The sequence below is a fragment of the Phyllopteryx taeniolatus genome, chromosome 13 (assembly GCF_024500385.1).
Source record: "Phyllopteryx taeniolatus isolate TA_2022b chromosome 13, UOR_Ptae_1.2, whole genome shotgun sequence".
Lineage (NCBI taxonomy): Eukaryota > Metazoa > Chordata > Actinopteri > Syngnathiformes > Syngnathidae > Phyllopteryx > Phyllopteryx taeniolatus.
The window spans coordinates 5,953,935-5,977,888 of record NC_084514.1 but is presented as its reverse complement, the minus strand read 5'-3'; the positions used below and the strand labels follow the sequence as shown (position 1 = coordinate 5,977,888).

General features: G+C 39.1%; 2 protein-coding genes across 2 annotated transcripts in view; one reads left to right on the top strand and one right to left on the bottom strand.

Moving 5' to 3' along the window:
* The window catches only part of LOC133488261 (uncharacterized protein C14orf132), a 100,064-nt gene extending 84,517 nt beyond the window's left edge, over positions 1-15,547 (bottom strand). The window contains 2 exon segments of the mRNA XM_061795906.1: positions 10,667-10,748; positions 15,410-15,547. The gene's annotated coding sequence lies outside the window, so the exon portion shown is untranslated.
* A 2,704-nt stretch (positions 15,548-18,251) lies between these two features.
* LOC133487323 (uncharacterized) lies at positions 18,252-23,698 on the top strand. The gene is made up of 3 exons (XM_061793686.1): positions 18,252-18,892; positions 21,474-21,529; positions 22,934-23,698. Exons 1-3 carry the CDS (start codon positions 18,416-18,418, stop codon positions 23,028-23,030), a joined length of 630 nt encoding a protein of 209 aa, XP_061649670.1. The 5' UTR covers positions 18,252-18,415; the 3' UTR covers positions 23,031-23,698.
* The last annotated feature ends 256 nt before the right edge of the window (positions 23,699-23,954 follow it).

Sequence of the window (23,954 nt, the reverse complement as noted above, 5' to 3'; positions counted from 1 at the left end):
AAAAAAAAAGGTGGTTAACTTAGTTTGGACAAACATGCGCCATTTTCAGACGACAGTCAGACTACACAGATGCACCATAGTATCAAGTGGCACGAGAGAACTGAAACGATTAATTGAATAATTTGATTACAGAAAAAGTCAAAGCAAAATCTCTGCCTTGAAGCTTCACAGTCATCATTTTTCCACACGGACAAATGTTAATGCAAAGCCGTGCGCCACTCCCTTTTGAAATAAGGTTGCGTGATGGTACCAGGAGGAAAAAGTGCATAAAAGGCAGCAAAGGTTTGGTATCATTTAACACCAAGAAGATAAAGTGCAACATGTCTACTGCAAAGCAAAACAAACTAACGTACCACAACAGTACGTCTATGATCAGCACCAATGCATTCTTTATTACATTTAAGACATCTGAACACTGAAAAAATAAATGGTGTCCTTTAAAGTGCCATGCCTCCTATGACATGACCCACCTTCGCATTAGGCCTTGTTGTTTTTATATTTCACTAATAACTGGTGAAACTAGAAGATGGAGGAGGAAACCAGAGCTGAAAGTATTACATCCAGTGAGCTGCAAATCCGTCTGCAGGATGGAGCAACACAACACTGAAACACACACCAAAGCTTTCTGAATCAATTCACTTTTTTAACTTTTCCTCTTTTTGTACTTTAAGGTCACATAAGTCAGAATCATTTCCCAGTTCTGTCTGGTAACACCTGAATTAATACCTTTTGGTGGAGGAAAGAAAAGTCTTCTTCTTTTAAACAGCGCAAATTAGCATCAAAGGGGTATTCTAGGCACCTCAGCTGCTTAAATTCACGCATGCCCTTCAGCTGGCTTTAAACTCTGTTTCACCTGGACCCAGCAGGCACACACTTCAAAATCACTGTGAGCTAGAACGGGCAGAATCCTAATGTGGCTCACCAACCAATTGTACAACTTTACAGATTTTGTCATGAAGATTCACATCTTGTTTAACCATTCGGATCAAATTTGAACTGTTTTGTCAGCAATCAGACAGCAATCAAAACATATCCCAATTTTCATTCTTTCACCCTTGAATTTGATGACTTTCTAAAATGAGCCAAAATACACAAAAATGAAAATATTTAAAAAGTTAATTATTTTGTACAGGTACTATAAAGTTTAAAAGAAATGTTTTCAAAGTTATATAATTTCAAACTCATCTTACAACATTACACTTAAAGGCAGGGTATGAAAGTACTTAAAATGCGAGCAAGATTCTATCTAGCCTCATTGGAGTCCTCGCCCCATTAAAAACCACGGGACCGCCCCCTCGCATGTGTGCACAAAGAAGATCGGCTTCGACCTAGCAGATCGTCCATGCAGACGTTCCATCGAGCTGAGCTAATAAGTTGAAGAAAAGCTTCGCAGGCGATTAATCCATCCGCCACATGGGCCGCACCAAATAAACAAGACACGCTAACGACTAGCAGCAGTGAGCACTTTATTCTTATCCAAGCCAAGTTCCAGCTGTGACGGCAGAAACATACTCAAGTTGAATATGAAACGGAATAATGAACATTGTTCCCAGTGGGGCGTGCACATTTGCAGCCTTTTAAAAAGAAAAACAATCCTATCAACATTTTATGACAAAACACAGTCCTTCAAGCATGATCAAACTGGATGTGGAAATAATTGGGCTTGACTGTGAAAAAGGGTCAAACGTATAATCTGTTCCCGTCACTGCTCTAATTTAAATCTGAGCAGTGTGCTTCGAGGGGCGGATTCCGTTAAACGCATTTCTTTTTTTCCCAATCCGACCTTAAGGTAACAAGTGGGCATAAAACAGGCATCAAAACATGTGATGCAATTTCATGGCTTCAGCTTTGCACAATAAGCTGAAGAACACAGCGACGAGGAACCTGTATCCGGAGCATTCTATGTGATGGCCACATGCACTTCTCAGATGGATTACACCATCTTTTTCATTCCTGACATCAAAACATATCTGCGTATTATGTTACATGCTTTTCCGCTATCTGTGGCTCTCTGTCTAGCGTCAAAATGGCTCACTTTTAATACTTAACGGTCATCATTAATATAATTTTTGAGGGTAATTAACAAGTATCTTAAGTGTAAAAAGTTAACCACTGTTAAAATTAAGATGTAAAAGCAATAAAAAGGTGTCGTCATGCACCTCATGTTTGTCAGTCTATAACTGTCATTCAAGTGGAAAAAGAAGTGTACCGCTAACAGATAAAAAGACTAATGATCTCAGATTATTGTTCTTACACAGACACTAAAGCATTAACCAATAACGTAAACCGCAGCACCTACGGAGACATAGATGTTCTGTAAAAGAGTGTACTCCACAATATTAACGATGATCTTACGTGGAGATTGTCTTTAATGAGACCCAGTAGACACCGACGTGGTCTCGCCACAGTGTTGTGTGCATCATTGTTATATCGTCCATCCATACATCCATTTTCTGAGCTGCTTATCCTCACAAGGGTTGTGGGAGTGCTGGAGCCTATCCCAGCTATCTTCGAGCAGGAGCACAGGCTGAACTGGTTGCCAGCCAATCGCAGGGCACACATAAACAAACAAACAAACAAACATTCGCACACACATTCACACCTAAGGGCAATTTAAAGTCTTCAATTAACCTACCATGCATGTTTTTTGGGTGTGGGAGGAAACTGGAGTGCCAGGAGAAAACCCACGCAAGCACGGGGAGAACATGCAAACTCCACACAGGCGGGGCCAGAACTGGGAGGCAGACGCTCTAACCAGTCGTCCACCGTGCCGCCTTGTTATATCGTATTTCGTCAAATAGTGGTCACCCGTGCGATAGACGCCAGTTGAAAGTCAACCAGGTCAGAGCTTACTCTCGCGTATCAATATAGTGACGTCTGCAGACACGCCATCCGTTGTCCAAACCCTCCCTCAATTAAAGATGAAAGTGCATTGCACCAGATGTGCCCTAAATAGATTTCCTGTCACAAAAGGATGCACATCTTCAGCTGCCTTTTGTCACATCTACTTATCCAGAGAAAGAAATCTTGACCATAAAAAAAAAGGGGGGGGGGGGCTTGAGTAGGCTGATATGAATGTGAACACTGGAGAGAGGGGAAAGTATCAGCGCCAGCTTCAATGTTGCAAGTGAGCTTTTTTGGGAAAATAATGTAGTGACGTTCAATCAACCTGTTGCCTTCTTCAAATGCGTTGTTGGAAGAGTTGCAAAGAAGCTCTTTTCCTAAAATTGTCACAATCCCAACTTCGCATCTACTAGCCAGCTGTATTTGTTGCCAACCGAACGCCTCAATGTGACCTTCTAATAAACATCACAGTAATATGGATTGAGCCCTGCAGTGAATAGCCAAAAAACGTGAATAATTGAGACTCCCCTTAATTTGTATTTCTTTTATTATAATTGCCTATATTACTAGTTTAAATCATAAAAGAAAAAATGAGAATATGTGAATTTGTAAATATAAATTGTGAATAGGTGGGTGGATTACTGTACACTACTTATGTCTGGAGCAGCAGCTTTAAAAATTATTTTTGGGGGCCAGGAGGATCGGGCAAGCTTCGACACATACCAGGGGTGCAAGGCCAGACCCAACCCCCACCCACAAAATGTTGTCATTTTGTCAGGTCCAAATCCGTCATGAAAACACAAATGGCTAAAAATCAACCACTCGGAAAAGTGCCTTATTTTTTAAAATTCCATTTTCCCTGGTGTGGGTTACTTACAATACACTGATCTCAGAAGTAAATGGGGGAAACAAAAACAACAATGGCCGTCCACCCTTCCCTTGCCATTCCTAGCTTATGTACTGAAGATGAAAGTAAGCGCTGCTGTCAAAATACGTGAGGAGAGGCTGCCAGGATTCTGAGGCGGATAGGATTCTAACAACCAGAGGCGAAGATGTAAAAGATTAATGAGCAGACGCTGTCAAGAACAAATCACTCACATAAAAGCTCCGTCAACACTAGCAGCATGACTACCTCCCCCCCCACCTCGGCATCAAAACATCCGTTTTTCTCTCAACCTGTCATCTTTTCTGTGTTTGCAGGACTACGTGGAAGTGATGATGGACTCGATGATGCTTAATAAAATTCAAATACAGTGGACCCTTGCCAATCGTGGGGTATAGGGACCAGGCGGGACCGCAAATTACCAAAAATCTTCATTTCATTTCAATTGACAGCCATTATAATTGCAATGAATTTTTTTTTTTTTATATATACCGGCCAAAAATTCTTGAATAAGCAGGGATAAACCATCAATAAGAGTTTGCGGGCTTAGAAAGACAGAAGGAAAACCATTATTTTAAAAAAAATCCCCCAAAAGATTTTAATTAAAAAAAACCAAAAAAAATTCTGTATACTGTACATGTGATTCCCAACCACACATTATTGTAAAAATAAAATATAATACGGTGGTATTGGTGACTTATGAGTGCCCCAACTTGCAAGTTTTTTTTTTTTTTTTTTTTAGATACGAGCCGTCGCTTGGCCATGAGTTTTTTCGAATGTAAAACACTATGTGTCTTAGCTCAATAAAGGTTGGGAAACACTGTTGTACACAATCACGACATACTGTGATTGGCAGACAACAAGTCCAGGGGGCACCCCACCTCTTGCCCAAAGTCAGTTGAGGCCCTAATGAGGACAAGCACTACAGAAAATGGACGGAGGAACAATCAAGACAATACGGCGCTACCTTCCCCGTGCGATCATTCTAAAATCGGGATTGGCGCTGGAAGTGACAGACACCAAAAGGTCAGCCACAAAGAGTCCTTGGCAGCGTGCGACGTTAAAAAGCTGCCGTGACCTTCAGGCGGTGGCGTTACCAGAGAGGGAGAGTTATGATGGGGAGGGAGGTTGGGTGGCGTGGGGCGTTGATGGCAACACAGTGCTGTGATTAACGAGGTTTTGTATTCATGCCAGTCTGAAATTCATTGTCATTCATTTGGAATGCAGTTCCTTGTTCCAAGTTTTGGTCGATCCAGAGAATCCTCCAAATCCTATATCCAGTTTACTGGCCAGAAGAAACTGACAGTTGCAATCAATCGAGATCACGAACGAAAAGTTAACAGGGCTTGGCCTAATTAAGTTAAGACAATACCAGCTATAAACCTTCAGCAATACGAGATACACCAATGGACAGATGGACCGGCCGACAGATAGACATACAGATAGATAGATAAAGTCTGAAATTGAGGGTTATTTATTATTTAAATAATCAATGTGAAAGGCCAAACCCACCTGAGAGTCACATGTTCCTATACTTTTGTTCACCCTGAGCCCAACCCTAAAAAAAAGCATGCTTTGTAGGATTTATGTCTGGTGATTAACTTGGATGCAAAGGTCTGGGGATGTCAATGGGTTACAGGTTTGATACAGTTACGGCATGCAAACAACAACTAAATATTAAGTCTTATTCACTTTAATCTGTAAGTATTTGTTCCAACACATTTGCCCACCTAATAATGCAACATTTTGTTGCAAATAGTGTACTCTACAGTAAATTGTGTAACCGATCCCGATGTACATACCTGGAAATAAAAGCTAAAACTCTGATCTCGTCTTATATTGACCTTTTGATGTTACACTAAAATTTTTTCAGTCTGCAGCAAAAAATAAATCAATTTGTCTCAATGTTCCAGTACTTTTGAAGTGAAGTGTATGTATAATTTTGATCCTGCATGGATTAGAGAAAATCCAAAATGAATTCAAACTTGGGAACCCAATTCTTGTTTTGAAACGTATTAAACTGCATGTTGTATAATCATTACACCCTGGAGGAAGAACAGTGTAACTAAATAATTAAAAGTCCTAAAATACACTATTAATCCCTTTGATGAGTATATGCTAACATTTCTCCCAAGCATCAGCACAAGCCATGTACAGTGTATCCAAATCAAAGTGCTGTCGAGCTGAGCCACAACAGAAGGCCAGCGAGCATTGCTCGTCAATTGCCCTGCTGCGCTGCTAAAATGTCACGCTCGCGCCTTTCCCAGGTGGACCGTTCCCGTCTGCTAATAAATGTTCACCTTCTCCTCAATCAGCTCCGAGGCACCGTACCGTAATACGATGGCAAAAATCAACGCCTGACACGCACCTGGCCGCTGACGTAATTAACTACTCTTACCGAGCTTTAATTGAGCTGGGAGGTTCATTTTTAATGTGACGGCTCGTTTAGTGAGTGTGGTAATCAGGTAGCGATCCAGCGGATTAACACGGTTCTAAATAGGGAGGTTTACCACTGCTGATGTAATTTTCCCTCATAGGAAGGTCACATTTTTTGTTGTTCATGATGGAAATACCTCTCCTCGCGCTTCACCGTTCACAAATTCACCTATGATTTTTTTCTGCACAGCCTAATTGATATCTACAGGGGTGAAATTTTTCCACTGAAATGTGTGACGCTATGGGAAAACTAAACATAAAAACAAGAGTCAAGCTCAATTGATATATTTTCAAAGATCATACCATCAAGGGACTGAATTAAAAGGTTTCCTCAAAAAAAGTCATAGATCATTATTTTGGAATCAACCCCATATTTTTCCTTTACACAAAACAATGAAATGTAAATACATGAGAAAAAATGTGTTCATGTAAATAAAGCATGTGGAAAGCATGATACCATGTCAACCTAATGACAAATGTGTACAATTTAATAAGAGTAGGAGATATGATTTGAATATTGATCTTAAGCAGTGATATCAATGTGATAACTGAAAATGAAACACAGAACTTAGAACAAGCATATGGAGCCTGTTGACATGAAATTTTAGTAGTACCTTTACCAAAAGGAAAAAAAAGTGCACTGTAATTAGCAGACTCATATTTTTTTTTTATCTGTAACTTATATAATGCAGAATGGGTGGCATTTTAATGTGTTGTAGTGTTGTTCATGGTTTAAAAAATAATTATATATATATATGTCAGTTTATGTATGCAATATAGTGCTTAACTTTTCATATGATTTCCTAAAAAAATATTTTTTTAAAATGTAATTCTTAGAACATGGAATATTGACTAAATTAGGTTTGCCTTTACATTCCTGTGGGTGTCGGGTGTGTCTTTAATGCAGCAGCACCAGGACATTAATGAGAAGCACAGTATTGATTTTCAATGAAAACACTGCACGCCTTTGTTGCATTTTCTTAACCTTGCTGTCCCCTCCTCAACTTGGGTTGTCCAATTCAATTTTTCTAGACTGGATTGTTGCCCGATTCGAAGAGAGATTTAATTAACTTTTAGCTGCTGCGAAAGGCATCTGTTGTTTCAGATATATAACAGACATTGTAAATACAATTTGTATTTTTCTTAAGACTCCGAAGCTCAATTGAGGCTGTAATTTTGAAAAATAAATGCATAACCTAGAGTAGAAGTGGGCAAATAATGGTCACACAGATTATCCGGAGTGATTATTAAGGGTGATTTTTTTCCCCTCCCTGAGCTGCGTGGGCAAACGGTCAGGGCCAACAATGATCTCAGTATTTACAATCGCAAATCCTTACATGTGCTGACAGGTCTGTCTTAGTACTACAACCGACATCTGGTTTTGGGGAGATTGTTGGTGGAGATATCGTTGTGTGCGTGGCAAGGCATGATGCCCAATTCAGATTTTTTTTTGGGTTAAATTCAATGTTTTTATGCAGTCGTTCGTATTGCAAAAACAAATGCCAACTTCTACTAAGGACGGAACGCATCCATGACGTAAAACAGGACAGAAGTAGATACGGCCCCTGGCATAGGTCTTGTTGTGACGCATTTGTGGTAATTTTGCGTTTATTAGGTTTTCTTATATTTAGCACTTCTAAAGCATCTTTGTTTCGCCACTGACTGTTTTCTGCTGGTCACTGTTGTCGCGTGTCTGTTTTGTCCAAAAATTGTGACGTTTGCAGCCTTTTGATGACCTATTAAGTAGGTTGGATGCGCGCCCCGTGAGCTTCCATACTGCACTCGCTTCCGTTACATATCCACACGTGAAAGAGGCCTTGGTCGGATATGAAAAAAAAAATAATAATAATAATAATTAATAAATCTAGAATTGTACTGTTCACATTTACATGAAAAAAATCTGATGTCACGTGGAAACAATTTTTAATTGACTTGCAGTGTGAACATAGCCTAAGAGCAGTGAGTGTTGATTTTTTTTTTTTGTCATGTGTGGGGTTGCTCACATATAAAGTATTGTCTAAGACATTGATGATCGGTAAGTGTGTACCTCGCATTAGAGGGATCAATGCACAGTACTGCCCTTTTCGAGGCTTTAGTTCTTTTAAGTCCAGAGGAGTTTTCATCCTGGGTTAGTCCTGGTCACCACATGGACAAAAATTGCAGTGTCTCCATGCAACCTATAAACCTCTGCTGTAAACTCAGTCGGTCTGGGGCCAAAGTATGAGCGCTGAATTATTCAACACGGTCCGCTGAATGCCAATGAGATGAGCAAACAAACAACGGCGTGGGAGCTGTGATAGAAGACTCAAATAAGCTCACGCAGCCGACGCCTCGATTGGTGTCGCAGTTTGCTTTCCGAGTAGGGCAAATACGACTATGAAATGGGGTGTGAACGGTAGCTTTAAGTTGCTTCTTATGAAATCACCTGAGATCTTATAGATCACAAAATGTGGCAGTTCCAATCACAGTGACATTAGAAGTCTGCTTCCATATCGTGGCTGAAATAAATGTCATAATGTGACCTTATTATGAAACTTGAGCCCCGCCCACATGACTTCCACTCAACCCCCCACGCATCACAGGGCTGTGATCTGCATAGTCAGCCATATGTCAGTGTCCGTTTACTGCATTCCTATTACTTTAACGTCACCTTTTGAATAATGGGGAAAGTGCAAACACCTTCACAAAAAAATCTCATGATATAAATATTTATTCATAAACATCACAGGCTTTCTGTAGTGTCTGGTGGATCTCACTGCATGCGCTCGGAGATCTTCCAAACACTGAACTGTTTGTGACAAGGTATAATTGGTCTTTTCCATTCAAAGTGTAGCCTTTCGCTAGTTGTACCACGCATGTACACTGAACCAGCACATATTTGCTGTTTGCCATTCAGGAATTCACCTATTCGCGGAAACTCACCTGTAGCAAGCCTTCGCCAATGCTGTCAGGTTAGGATTATGGGTTAATTTAAGTGAATTTAAGTTAACATTAAGGGTAAGGTTCAAAAGACTGTAATTCTAGTACATTCACCTGTTATTATTTTTTTATGCATGAGCACAAACCATTTCGGTGTAATTGTATATTTATGTGAACATTTTGGACTTGACGTTTTGTCGCTAATTATTTTCTTATAGTTGTCTAGTTTTGCAACTAAATTGCCTCTTTGAAAGACCTTTTCAATAAAACCAAATTTTTCTAAATTAGCCTCTTAATTGCTTAATACATGAACTTAAAATAAAGCTTTAACCTGGAACCAGATTTCTTTTTTAACTAAATTCACCGAAAAATAGAGATGACCGCTTTTGCATTTGAACACTTTAATTATTTTGATATAGTTCTTATAACATAATCCACACAATAGGCAAAGGTGTAACTTTAATGTGAAAGTTGTAAATTTAGGCAGTTAACACTGCCCTGAAATTAAACATTATTAATTTAGTGTCAACTCTCAGAATGATGCTTTAAAGGGCAGGTGTCAAACTCAAGTCCCAGGGACTAGATCCGGCCCGCTATATCATTTTATGGAGCCCATAAAGCAAAGCAAATGTATCTAGTTCATATTTCTTACAAAATGGATTCGAATTGCAATTTTTCCCCTCACATTTTAGAGCCATTACAGGCTTTTTTCCCCCCACCAAATCCATTCTTACCATGAATTCAACAATATTGTGTACTTAAATATTTGGTTGTCACTGTATTCCCTGATTTCAAATTCACTTTGATATTAAAAAAACATACATACTCTATATACAGAAGAGTATAATAATAAAATGCACGGGCAAATGTGTACCAACAACTTCCTACCAACATAAACGCCTCATGCTGTTTGGGAGTCCTGAGCTGTTTGCAGACTGGCACTCATCGTTGTACTAATGATGCCAGCCATCAGCAGGTCTGTGTGCGTGTGTGTGTGTGTGTGTGTGTGTGTGCGCGCGCGTGCGTGCGTTTCCCTTTCCCCATACGAAATAATGCTATACTGTAATCCTTTCAAGGGTCTAACCGTTACATGTATTGACTGTATGAGTGATTTTAAAAAAAAATAATAATAAGATTTCAACATTTTTAATGGCCATACAAGTATCATCCATCCTTCCATCCATTCATTTTCTGAGCCGCTTCTCCTCACTAGGGCCGCGGGCGTGCTGGAGCCTATCCCAGCTGTCATCGGGCAGGAGGCAGGGTACACCCTGAACTGGTTGCCAGCCAATCGCAGGGCACATAGAAACTAACAACCATTCGCACTCACAGTCATGCCTACGGGCAATTTAGAGTCTCCAATGAATGCATGTTTTTGGGATGTGGGAGGAAACCGGAGTGCCCGGAGAAAACCCACGCAGGCACGGGGAGAACATGCAAACTCCACACAGGCGGGGACGGGGATTGAACCCCGGACCTCAGAACTGTGAGGCTGACGCTCTAACCAGTCGGCTACCGTGCCGCCCATACAAGTATCAAACAAAGTTAACTGGTGAATAATAAAACAATAGCAAATGTACTCACCTTTTGTTGACGTATTAGGGACACAGGAGGTGGAGAGAGAGGATTTCTGAAGGCAAATCAACTTCATGCATCGCACGCTGTCCTAAGAATGTAAAAAAATAAGTTAACCGCTGTATATTACGTTTGAGAATACATTGTGTGAATGAAATGCCTGGGAGGTGAGTGTGGTCACATATACAAATATGCGAAAGTGACACCGTGCATGAGGGCGGTTCAATGCTGTGTCCCATGTGAGTTATCCACTTACGACAAAAAAAAAAAAAAAAACTCAAATAGACCCCATCAGGAAACAAAAAGAGGGAGTAAAAGACTCATTATTTTACTTCATGGACACGATTGTTCACACACAACCACTAAGCCCATTTGAACATCATTACGCAATATTGTGTGTGTCCATGTTTATGTTCCAACTCAAGTTTGTAGTTAAAACTTCCCTATTGTATTGTTCTAAACTCCACTTTCATCATTTACAGTTGGGTAAACAAACACCCCTGGCTACGATAACTTTGCAAATGTTGCCATCACCGTACATGATTGTTGGTTTGTTCTTTAGCAGCATTACAAAAAAAAACTAACATTTAAAATAAATAAATGAAAAAAAAATTTAAAACTTTGGAGTTGAACCCATTACATTTTGGTGCAACTACTTATTGATGGGGAGATCTAAAATGAAGATATGTCACCTTTTGACATTTCCCTTTGCTTCTCAATGAATAATTCATAAATGTTAATCCCATAAATTAGGCAAAAATACAAATTAGATGAATATCTGTGACGATAATACTATTTAGTACCGCTGATCCAAAATAAAGCAGTGGAGGTCTGCACTCTCCTTATTGCCTTTCTATTTTACTGATAAGTACTGTGATTATCCAATTATCCAATTTCAGTTAGTTGGTTGGACACTTATTTATCAACTACAAATAATGTATCTTTGTTAATATAGCTATGCTCGTGACGTATAGTGACAGGCAGAACAAGTAAATGTTTTTTCACCAGAAGGCAGACGGTACATACAGTAGCTAACTTCAATTTGTGAGGTAATTGAGATGAGAGCATTTTTTGTGACATTTTAATTGGGTGGAATGCCATAATATTGTTCTAATGTAAAATATGTTCCTTGGCTCAATACAGGTTGGGATACACTGCAATAGTTCACTTAAAGCTCTATGTTATTAACAAAGAAAGAGTACAAACAATTTATCATTCCAATCATACTACAATAGGCTCAATTCATCATCCTGTTTATATGAGAATTAGTTCATTTGGCTAGACAAACCAACACTGTACGTAATGTGAACACTGCTTGTTCAAAAACGCTCCCATCAAGAGTGACAAAACAACAGTGTGGTAATTACAGAACCGTAATTGGACGACATTGATAGACACGCTGGAGAAGCTAATTAAAGAGAGCGGCCCGACACATTTGGAATGCTGACAAACAGGCTCAGGTATAATACGCGGATTGATTAGTGGCCACTTTCCCCCCAACCCACCCTCACAATGAAGCCTCTCGCCTGGTAAGTAATTAGGAAGTGAGCACATGTTGCTATCGAGCAGCTCGCAGAGGCTGAGGGAGGCACTAATTGTTTTCTGTTGATTGCTTGGGCTTTTTGACGGAAAAAGGACTACTCTTGACCACGCTGGCGAAAGTGTGGTTTCCACGAGAGAGGGTGAAAATATTCGAAATACAGTGGTGCCTTCAAATACGAGTGCTGCATGGTGGCAATGAACTCAACGCATTTCCCAACAAGAAGCAGCTTGGCAGATGGTAAACATTTCTTCAAAGAGAGGCTTCCAGCTGTTTAAGGCAACTCTCAATAGAAGTTTACTGTCAAACTAAAGAAGAAACAAAAATAATTTACAAGTTGGGTATTTAAAACCACATAGTTTTGACAGAGGTTGCTTAATGCTAACAACCAATGCAAAACACCATAGACGGGCTAATGAATAGCATAGGTGTCGCAAACAGTGGAGCAACAAATGTAGACAGTTATTATAACAATACCCACAGGCATATATTCTTTATCCTCTGCGAAGAACATATTACTGCGGCTTACTGAAGAGTGACTGTTTCCATGTGTAGCTGTCTGTATGTCTGTATTATACTGCCTGCAAGTGACCAAGGCACATACACCAGAAGGAGCAGCACAATGTCCATTGAATCGACCGAAAAAACTGCATCAAAAACGTTAATTCTTTGCATTCTATTTAATCATGTAGTACTGTATGTTTTTATAAAGTTCAATATAATAGAGTGCTATTTATTAAAAAGACGAGGGGGGGCTGGAAGAGATTAATGGCATTTCCATTCATTTCAATGGTGAATAATAGTGTTTTGAGGGTGGTCACGGAACGAATTAAACTTGTATCTCAAGGCATCACTGTAGCGTGCAGTTGTATACCACTGAACTAAAGTGGATTTGGGCCATCAAGAAAAGTTTCATGATGAATCTGCTGTCACTGGGGAATGTTCCTTCTATCTCAAAATTAAAAAGAGTAAAAATAGTAGTTACAAGAATGTGTTTTTTAGGGTAACAATGAAGGGCAATATATTTTATAAGGAAAATAAAAAAATAAAAATAAATCAATATAAATTACATAATTTTTAATAATAAAATAATTTTGGGCATATTCGGCAATAAACGCCTGTTACTCTCTGCAGTTACAGTATGTAAATAAATACCACAGGCCACTATCATGAGGAAATACAGTAATTAGAACTTATGTCAATCAATACCGGGACCTTCGATTGGTTCTCAATAGATTTTGCAGTGTACCTAATATTATGGCTTGTTGTAATTTTTCCCTCTATCATTGCACATTTTTTGTAAATATAAGGAATCCATGAGGTGGTACTGTGGACGACAGGTTAGCACCTCCGCCTCACAGTTCTGAGGACCCGGGTTCAATTCTGGCTTCGCCTGTGTGGCGTTTGCATGTTCTCCCCGTGCCTGGGTGGGTTTTCTCCGGGTACTCCGGCTTTCTCCCACATCCCAAAAACATGCGTGGTAGGTTAATTGAAGACTCTAAATTGCCCGTAGGTTGTGAATGTGAGTGCAAATGGTTGTTTGTTTATATGTCCCCTGCGATTGGGTGCCAACCAGTACAGGGTGTACCCCGCCTCTCGCCCGAAGATAGCTGGGATATGCTCCAGCATGCCCGCAACCCTAGTGAGGATAAGCGGTACAGAAAATGGATTGACGGTGAATCCATTTTTTTTTCTTTAAATGAAATTGTGTAGAACAAATAGCAAGTAATCCTTTGCGTTAACCCTAAATAAAACTACACTGAGCCATGGCGCCACCTCCTGGTTTCCGACGTCAACACACTGAATTGGGACCCTTTCCAAAAAAAAAAAAAAAAAAAAAAAAAAAAAACATTCCTTACAGGAGGTCACTCGTCCATGTTCATGATGTCATTTCCACGTCAGAAGTCAGCATTTACATGACGTAATGTAGGCAATTAAGAAGGATGGCCTGGCAGACTTGCTCTTTTCCGGGCAAGTCGCTCGATTATCTTTGTAAGTGTTGGCCTTTGTGGAGCCAAATTGTCAGGAATGGAGCATTTTGTTCACACAAATTAGTGCACTCAAGGCCTGTTTTACTTTATTAGTACATTATGCAACTATAACTCAAAATCGTTTATCTTTAATAATTCTGAAACAAAGTTAAGGTGAAGCTCCCCCCCAAAATCTGCAATTGACACCATTGTCTGTAGTGAGATTGCCTATATATGGAACAAGACGGCAGCATGCAACTACTTTCGTCTAAATGAACTCCTCAAAACACTTCAACAGTTCCTTGGCACCAAGATACCGCCATATGTTGCACAAAAACAACCAATACTTGACATTTCTTTGCAAATAACAGAGGATGGGTTCCCCCAAAAAAATAAATAAATAAATAAAAATCCACAAAAAGGCAAATTTCTGAATGCTGAAAATTAATTTAAGCCCAATTAGTTTAGTTAGTCCAATAATATTAGCTAGAATATTTTAGTCCAATAAAGCTGGTCAATTAATTTTAGTTTGACCAATGTTAGCTGGATGAGTTTTATTTGGTTTAGTAAGTCGAACCTACTCAGACAAACTTAACTGGATAAAGTTTTCCCAAGTTAGCTATTAGGTTAGCCAGATCAATTTAGCTGCTAACGTTAGCCCGCTTTGGTTAGCCTAGCAACATTTTTTTTGTAAAGGTTGTTCAGGAGTAACCTTTGCTAAATATGGCTTCAAGGTTGCATCGAGGCACGCCCTATCCTCCAAGTACTCTCGGGTCATCTTACTCGGCTAGGAAAGTTCCTGAAGCCAAAGGAAGTCAGCCAGATAGCTAATTAGCGCTTGTTAGCCGTCAACCTGGAATACATTTGACCATGCACAAAGCTTTTAGCCTGCTCAAATTAGCAGTGAAAGTCAGGCAGATAACGTAAGCTTCTCAAGCCATACAAATAAAACGACATGAGCCTGACTCAATTAGCCCCTTTTTGAGCCGTTTACAAACTCCTTTAAGAGCTGAATACACATGAATGGTGTTGTATACACACAGTTTGGCTAATGAACTACTGCTGCTATTTGACTTTCTCACAACAATCATGATATTTTGGGGGCCTCAACTGTAGCCTACCATCATGACAAACAAACTAAAGTAGTTCCTCACTGGGCATTGTCATTTGTGGCCTTAAAAAAATTTTTTTTAAAATAGTAGTCATGTAGAAATCAATCTGGATGGTGAAGGAAGCTCTTACTTGTGACTGTAGTGATCATAAAAGAGAAGAAGAAGAAAAGCCACAGTTACGCAGCATGCTGGATTGTGGTGTCAGTCTTGCTCCAGAGGCTCCTCCCCACTCGTCTGGAAGCTGCTGACTTTTGGTCCAGATGTGTGCCTTATTGCCTCTATAATGATCCACACTAGAACGGGGGGGGAAACAACACAAGCTCGACCACATAGGAAGCACCATGCATGTATAATAGATACTAAAATGATATAATATCAAGATTTGGCTCAAATTTTGGAATAAAGTCCTTGTTGTGGGCAAGGGGGTAGTTTACACTGTACTTTCCTATGATAAATTCAATGTACACTGCACAATCTAGTGAGGTCCAATTCAAGAGATGTACTGTTCTCAAAATCTGCATTTCAAAAGATAATGCACAAAATCACCTAACATCATTCAATATTGCTGTGGCTGCACATTGTAGTGTTTTTTAAGTATTATTGTATTATCTGTATTTGTGTATTATGAATCACCTAACATAGTTTTACAAATGATATATTTTTATTATATAAGTTGGAAATTAAAAAAACACTATTCAGCAGTTTTATAAACTTAAAAAAAAATTATGCTGCTCTTGTACTGAATTTGACACTTCCACTGCTTCATGTCATACACATTTCCGATTCACTGTAATATAGTTGAGTATTTATGCATCCAACAGCATATTATCCCTAAAACCAAAACAAGTGTGCAAGACCTTTCCCTCGAGTGACATTCTGGGCCAGAATTCCTTTCCTTGAATGCTTCCCTCGCCACAATTTGGGAACATTTGGAAAGGTGTGCAGGTGTGTTTGACTTGGTCACGGTCCAGACCACTCACACATGTGCTCGCACTAAGACAACACAGGGACCCGCTAATGAAACATAGCAAACATCTTTTGACTCGAAGGGGATTGGGCAGGGGAGGGGGGGGGGGGGTCTTTACTTGGCCCAGCTTATGCCCCCGCTGTGTCTTTTGTATGTGCAAGTGGACCGAATACACACACACATTTAAAAAAAAAAAAAGCTTCATGATGAATCTGCTGTCACTATGGAATGTTGCTTCTCTCTCTAAATTTAAAAAATAAAAAAAAGTGGATGGATCAAGAAGTGGATTACAGTTGACCTCACTAAAGTCTTATTAGCTGAGCACAGGCTGGCGAGGGGCTTCTCTTTACAGATGATGTGATGCTTTACAAATCACACTGACTGTTAAAAGTGGTGCAGGATGATGTCATGGCCCCTTCCTGCTCGACAGTAAATCAGAAGTCGTCAACAGACGCCTTTTGCGACAAACCCACACCAATTACTACATTATTTGACGTAATATTCTTGCCTTTTTTCCTCGCAAGAATATGAATTTATGACTATTATTATTACACCAAAAAAAATATTTTTGTATGGATAACTTTTTTTCTCAGAAGAAATACAACTTTTTTTCCTTGAAAAATAAAACTTGAATCTCTTATGATTGTCTTTTTTCAAAAACAAACCTTTGTAAAAAAAAATCTGACTAAAATAATGTGACTTTTCTTGTAATATTGTGACTATCTTGAAGAAAATACTTTATTTTCATAAAATATACCACTTTTCTTTTCCCAAAAAATACCTTATTTACAGACATTCACAAAAACAAAATCCTGAGAAGACATCTTGAAATATTTGACTTCATTCTTGTTACAACTTTTATCTACAAAAAAACAATATTTCAAATTTTAATATTAGCATTTTTTATCTCAAATATGCATATATATATGACTTGCTTGACAAATCTTTCTTCCCGCAATATTACATCTTAATTTTACTACACCTTTTTTGTCTTTAAAAATATGACTTTATACTTGGAATATCAAGTTTTTATTCTCAAAAACACAAATTTACTCTCATAAGATTGCAACTTTTTGTTAAGTAAAAAACTTTTTTTCTTGAAAAAAAAACATGACTGTATTCACACACCTTTACTACTTCTTCCTTGAAAAAAATGACTTTCCATCCAGAAAAAAACAGCTGCATTCTTGTAATATTAAGACTTTTATGATCCCTAATATCCATCCATCCATTTTCTCTACCGCTTATCCTGCTTACATTTTTTTCAAGAAATAACTGTTATACTTTACAACAAAAAGTTGCAATCTTTATGAGCATTAAGTTGTATCTTTGGGGAGCTCTAAAGCCACAATATCACATGTCTGTGACTTTTTATCTCCAAAAAATACAATGTCATTCTCAAAATATGGTGATTTTTTTTTTCACGATAAAAGTCATAATACTATGACTGTCAGATTTTTGGGGATTAAAAAAAAGTGTACCTTTTCAGGAAAAAGTCACAATATTGCCAGGCTGTGACTTTTTTAACTTAATTGTCATAAGATTGCCACCTTTTGCTTTAAAATATACCAGTTTTCTTGAAAAGTATGTTTTAAAAAAAATTATCTGACCTTATTCGCACCTGATTACAACTTTTTTCTTGAAAAGATATGCTTTTATTTATCCCGACAAATTCAACTTTATTCTTGTAATATTACGGTTTTTATGTAGGAAAAAAAAAAGACTTTTGACTTGGAAAAATACTAATTTATATCTGACTTTATTTCCATAAATTATCCCTTTTTCTCATGGCATATATATATTTTTTATTTTTTTAATTTTCTTATTGTGGCCCTCTTACAAAGAGAAGAGGAAAAAAAAGTGGGACTAGTCAGGGATGCATGTTTGTGGTTTTACGAGAAGGCGGAGTGTGTGCGTTGTCCCCCCCCCCCCCCCCCCCCCCCCCCCCCCCCCCCCCCCCATGTGCTGCTGCGTCCAAGTGGTGTTATGTAAGTAACCACGCCAGCCGCTGCTTCACATCCTTATGAGGAGCTCCGTTTGGGTCATGCGCTTTAAAAAAAAGTGACAGAGTCCAACAGAGGCGGACTTGGTACTTTTATTGAATATTTAACTTAAACCTCAACTCTCGAAGTGAGTTTAAGATGTTTTCTGGAAGCGTTTAACCTCGAGATGGGCAGCGGAACGAGCCGTGGGACCAAAGTGGCACCTGCGGTACTCGGCGAGGCGAAGCCGGCTAAGAAAGCCTCTTCTTCGGGACTTTCGTCCAAACGAGACGCCTTCGACGCCTTGAGGATCCACGCCCGCCGCCGAGCACCGGTGGACTGCCACAGCGCCGGCCACGACTCGGAGTTCTCCGGGGACGACGACGACGACGCGGACGCCGAGCTGGCCGGCTACGACGAGGCGGTCGCGGCGGGACGGCGGAGGGGGAAGAAGAACCCGGTGTCCAAGAGGGCGTTCACGAGGACCAGGACGTACGGACTGTGTCACTTCAGTAGCAGGGAGGAAGATGAGCGGGAGAAGGGGGCGTCGTCGTCCTCCTCCTCTTCTTCGGCCACCGCCGGCCTCGGTGGGGCGCAGGGACCACATGGCTCCCGGGGAGCAGGCAACAACAAGAGGGGCCATGATGCCTTCGCACCTCCGCATGTAAGGACTGTTTTATTTTATTATCAATATTACATACTGTCATTTCACCCATATAATTATTATCACAGGCAATTAATTTAATAGGTTGAGATTGAGCTAATGATAGATGAATTTATTATGAACGTATAAAACATTATGCATTGTTAATCAATGTATCAAATGTTATAGTAACTTATAATTTCATTTTAAATCATTTATGTATTATATTTTACTTTCATTAATCACATTATTATTTTTTTTATCATATCTACTCATCTGAAACGCTAAACTATTTTTAAGTATTCTTTCAATTTGTTTTGCTTTTATTGTTTCTGCTGATTTGTTATAATGATTAAAAACTAATCTACCTTGAAAAATGTACATATATGTATACATTTATACAGTGGGTACAGAAAGTATTCAGACACCCTTCAAATTTTTGCAGCCATTTGCTAAAATCATTTAAGTAATGTTTTCCACATTAATGTACACACCGCACCCCATATTGACAGAAAATAATCGGAATTGTTGAAATTTTTGCAGATTTATTAAAAAAGAAAAAACTTAAATATAACACAGCCAAAGGTGTTTAGACCCTTTGCTCAGTATTTAGTTGAAGCACCCTTTTGAGCTAATACAACCTTGAGTTTTTTGCGGAATGATGCAACAAGTTTTTCACACCTGGATTTGGGGATCCTCTGCCATTCCTCCTTGCAGATCCTCTCCAGTTCTGTCAGGTTGGATGGTGAACGTTGGTGGACAGCTATTTTCAAGTTTTTCCAGAGATGTTCAATTGGGTTGAAGTCAGGGCTCTGACTGGGCCATTCAAAAACAGTCACGGAGTTGTTCTGAAGCCCCTCCTTCGGTATTTTAGCTGTGTGCTTAGGGTCATTGTCTTGCTTGAAAGTGAACCTTCGGCCCAATCTGAGGTTCTGAGCACTCTGGAGAAGGTTTTCATCCAGGATATCCCTGTACTTGGCGGCATTCATCTTCCCTTCGATTGCAGCAAGTCGTCCTGTCCCTGCAGCTGAAAACCACCCCCACACCGCGATGCTGCTACCACCAGGCTTCACTGTTGGGACTGTATTGGACAGGTGATGAGCAGTGCCTGGTTTTCGCGACACATGCCACTTAGAGTTAAGGCTAACAATTTCTATCTTGTTCTCATCAGACCAGAGAATCTTTTTTCTCACCATCTTGGAGTCCTTCATGTGTTTTTGTTTTTTTAGCAAACTCCATGCAGGCGTTCATGTGTCTTGCACTGAGGAGAGGCTTCCGTTTGGCCACTCTGCCATAAAGTCCCGACTGGTGGAGGGCTGCAGTGATGGTTGACTTTCTAGAACTTTCTCCCATCTCCCGACTGCATCTCTGGAGCTCAGCCGCAGTGATCTTTGGGTTCTTTGGGATCTTTACCCCTCTCACCAAGGCTCTTCTCCCACAATTGCTCAGCTTGGCCGGACGGCCAGCTCTAGGAAGGGTTCCGATCGTCCCAAACGTCTTCCATTTCAGGATTATGGAGGCCACTGTGCTGTTAGGAAACTTAAGTGCAGCCGAAATTTTTTTGTAACCATGGCCAGATCTGTGCTTTGCCACAATTCTGTTTCTGAGCTCTTCAGCCAGTTCCTTTGACCTCATGATTCTCATTTGCTCCGACATGCACTGTGAGCTGTAAGGTCTTATATAGACAGGGGTGTGGCTTTTCACATCAAGTCCAATCAGTCCAATATATGAGTGTCACAGCAAAGGGTCTGAATACTTATGGCTGTGTGATATTTCAGTTTTTATTTTGAATAAATCAGCAAAAATGTCAACAATTACGTTTTTTTCTGTCAATATGGGGTGCTCTGTGTACATTAATGAGGAAACATTTTTACTTAAATTTGATGATTTTAACAAATGGCTGCAGTATAACAAAGAGTGAAACATTTAAGGGGGTCTGAAAACTTTCCGTACCCACTGTATATATCACAATTAACAAAATTTATTATTAAATATACTGTATTATTAAACCCAACTTATGAAATAACACTTAATTTAAATTTGAGTCTTTTTCTATTAAATTGTTTCCTATTACAGTAAATTTGCAATAGTGATAAATTCAGCATTTATTTTTTATCATTACCACAGTATAATGTACTGTATATACCGTGTATATATATATATATATATAACTGTACATATATATAACTCAAACTTGTAAAATAGTACATATTCATGAATACTATCATCAACTTATATAATAGTAAATCAACTTTTTTTCCTTTTTCAGTCCAATTTGTTTCAGTTGTTTGCTGAATTTGCTGTTCTTGTGATTAAGAAAGAGTAAACACACTCAAAAATATGTAATAAATCAGCATTTTTTAAAAAGCGTTATTATTATCGCAATTAATGGAAGCGCTGCTGAACGCCACATTCCATATCGACCAAAAGGCCAAAATGCGGTATTTTAAACGCTAAAAACTTAAGAAATATTGGACGTTCATAGAATGCGAGACAGCAAATGCAATGATGCACAGGTGTTACATCATAGCACTTACAATCTAAAAAATTACAACCACTTAATGTAGTTCTGTCTGTGTCTCTTGCTGGGTGTTCTCCTCAGGCCTTCTTGTCAACAGGACCAATAGAGGAAGATGTCCCATTATCACAAACACAGACGTAAGTAGACCACCTTGATCAAAAAGGGATATTATCCAATTCAGTGGAGTAAACATCAGGTATAGCCAGATCCACTCAGATCGGATTCCCCTTGGAAAAGTGATTCTCAGTGTCATACAAGTACCAATAGGAGTGCACCGGCTCCCCCTAGTGGTACAAGAAAGAATCGCTCCCTAGGTACAGTTCTAGTTTAATACATTTGCATGTAATCTTTAGGAACAGGTTGTATTTATACATTTATGTATTTTTTTTTCACTTTTATGTGTACTACATTTTAATTGAATAATTTAAGTAGTTTGTTTTGAATTTTCCTTTATTTGAGCACAGTGTTAATATTCAGACTGTGCACAATGTTCCTGTGGTTTAAAATAATATTAAATATGCTTTTTAGGAATAAGATCTGTCATTTTTTGATGAACACTTTGGCCTACCGCATTACTGTATGTTGATGCTGGTCATTATGGTGGTACTCGAAGAGCAAAGTTATGTTTTAGATGGTAACCTACTTGGTTACTGCTATTATTATTATTGTTATTGTTACAACAAGGTAGAAATCTTTGGTAGTTTTGATTAAAAAATAATAATAATAATTCTCTCGGCTTCTTCTCAACGAGTTTGTAACTTTGTTTTGCTACCAACTTACAGAATTAAATCTGCACATGCTCAATAGGAAGAGGGAATTGTCCATTGCATAAGAAGGGAGGGGGTTAGCGCTGGAAACTATCTTGATAGATTAAGCATTTTAATGTGGTTTTGAGTGTGTGACTTAAGTGGGGGAGGTGGCGTGGGGGCATCTCGGGGGGGAGGGGGGGGGGGGTCGTTGCAGTTTAAAAAAATATATACTTTTTGTTGAGTGATATTTGTCAAAACAGCCATAACAACTTGACAGTATTACATGATGACTATGATCTTTGAAAAAAAATCACCATTTCCCAGCCCATCGTTTACCTTTTTTGATATATACATATATATGATTTGATAAACACAACCAGTTCAGGGTGTACCCCGCCTCCTGCCCGATGACAGCTGGGATACGCTCCAGCACGCCCGCGACCCGAGTGAGGAGAAGCGGCTCAGAAAATGGATGGATGGATTTGATAAACAAGAAACCACCGCACCTGAGGGAAAACAACCAATCAGAGACAGAAGGCGTGGCTTATGAAATGTCAATTATTTTTCACACACTTCCAGGGACACTCATTGTCGTGGGCACACTCCCGTGGCCTCGCACTGACCTGTTACCTAGTGACCCCACAAAAGCACCTTTTTCATAATGCGGTATTGATATGACTAAATGTTATTGTTTTGAAGTTGTATTTTTTGTTGGGGTTTGGGGCTGCATCTGTGAGGAGTGTACTCCTGAGTGTGTGACATATGATTGACTTTTCTTTGTCCTCTCATCAGCACTTTTGGCCACAGCACGCCCCTCGCCACGCCAGTAATCCTGTACGACGGCTCTGAAGAAGAACTGATGGACACCATCGAGAGGGACTTTAGTTGACCCCTCGCCTCTACTTAACACGATGTTCACTGTTGTTGTCTTTTTTTGCACAGGCACACTCGTGGCCAACAACACAAGATGAACACACAAGTAGTTCTCCTCACAACTGAGTTAATACTACAATGCGTAACCTTTCTGTTAATAGTAAAACAGATAATTGTCTAGTAGCAGTTGAGGAACATTTTTTTGTGTTGCTTTGGTAATAGAAGTGCTGCTGCATGTATAGAAGTGCAGGGCGAGTGGTTTTTGGTCGTTGGTGAGGCCAGCCAGCAAAAAGGAAGGCGTGTGCGGCTTGCCATGTTTATTTAAGGATTCCTTCCTGACTACAGTTAAAGCAGCACTTCTCCACTCCTTGAAGAAAAGAATGTGTGCCGAAAAATGTCTAATTATCGCTATTGCTTCTCTGTTCAGGCTCCTGCCATTGTGCTCTGCTGGCAACTAGTGGTGTAACACAAGCTTAAAGTGAGGCTCAACCACGTTGTAATATTAAGAGAATGAAGTCCCAATATTACAAGAAAAAGTGTTGTATTATGAGAAAATATTATTTTAAGAAAAAGTAGAACAAAAAGTCAAAAGTTTTCTATTATAAAGTTGTAATATTTGGTGAAAAAGTTGTATGACAAGAAAAAAAAAGTGGTAACAATATGTTGAAAAAGTTTTAATAGAAGTTTTATTTTCAAGAAAAGGTTGGGGTATTTCGATGAAAAGTTTGTAGAAAAAGTCATATCACGAAGATATGTTGTATAATGTTACCATTAAAATGTCAGTTTATATATATATATATATATATACATACATGTTTAAAGTCATGTGATATTACAAGGAAAACTTTCTCAAGAATAAAGTTGCAAATGTTAAATTACGAGGAAAAAAAGTTGAAATACTAAGTGGGAAACGTCGATATATTCTGAGAATCAAATCTTT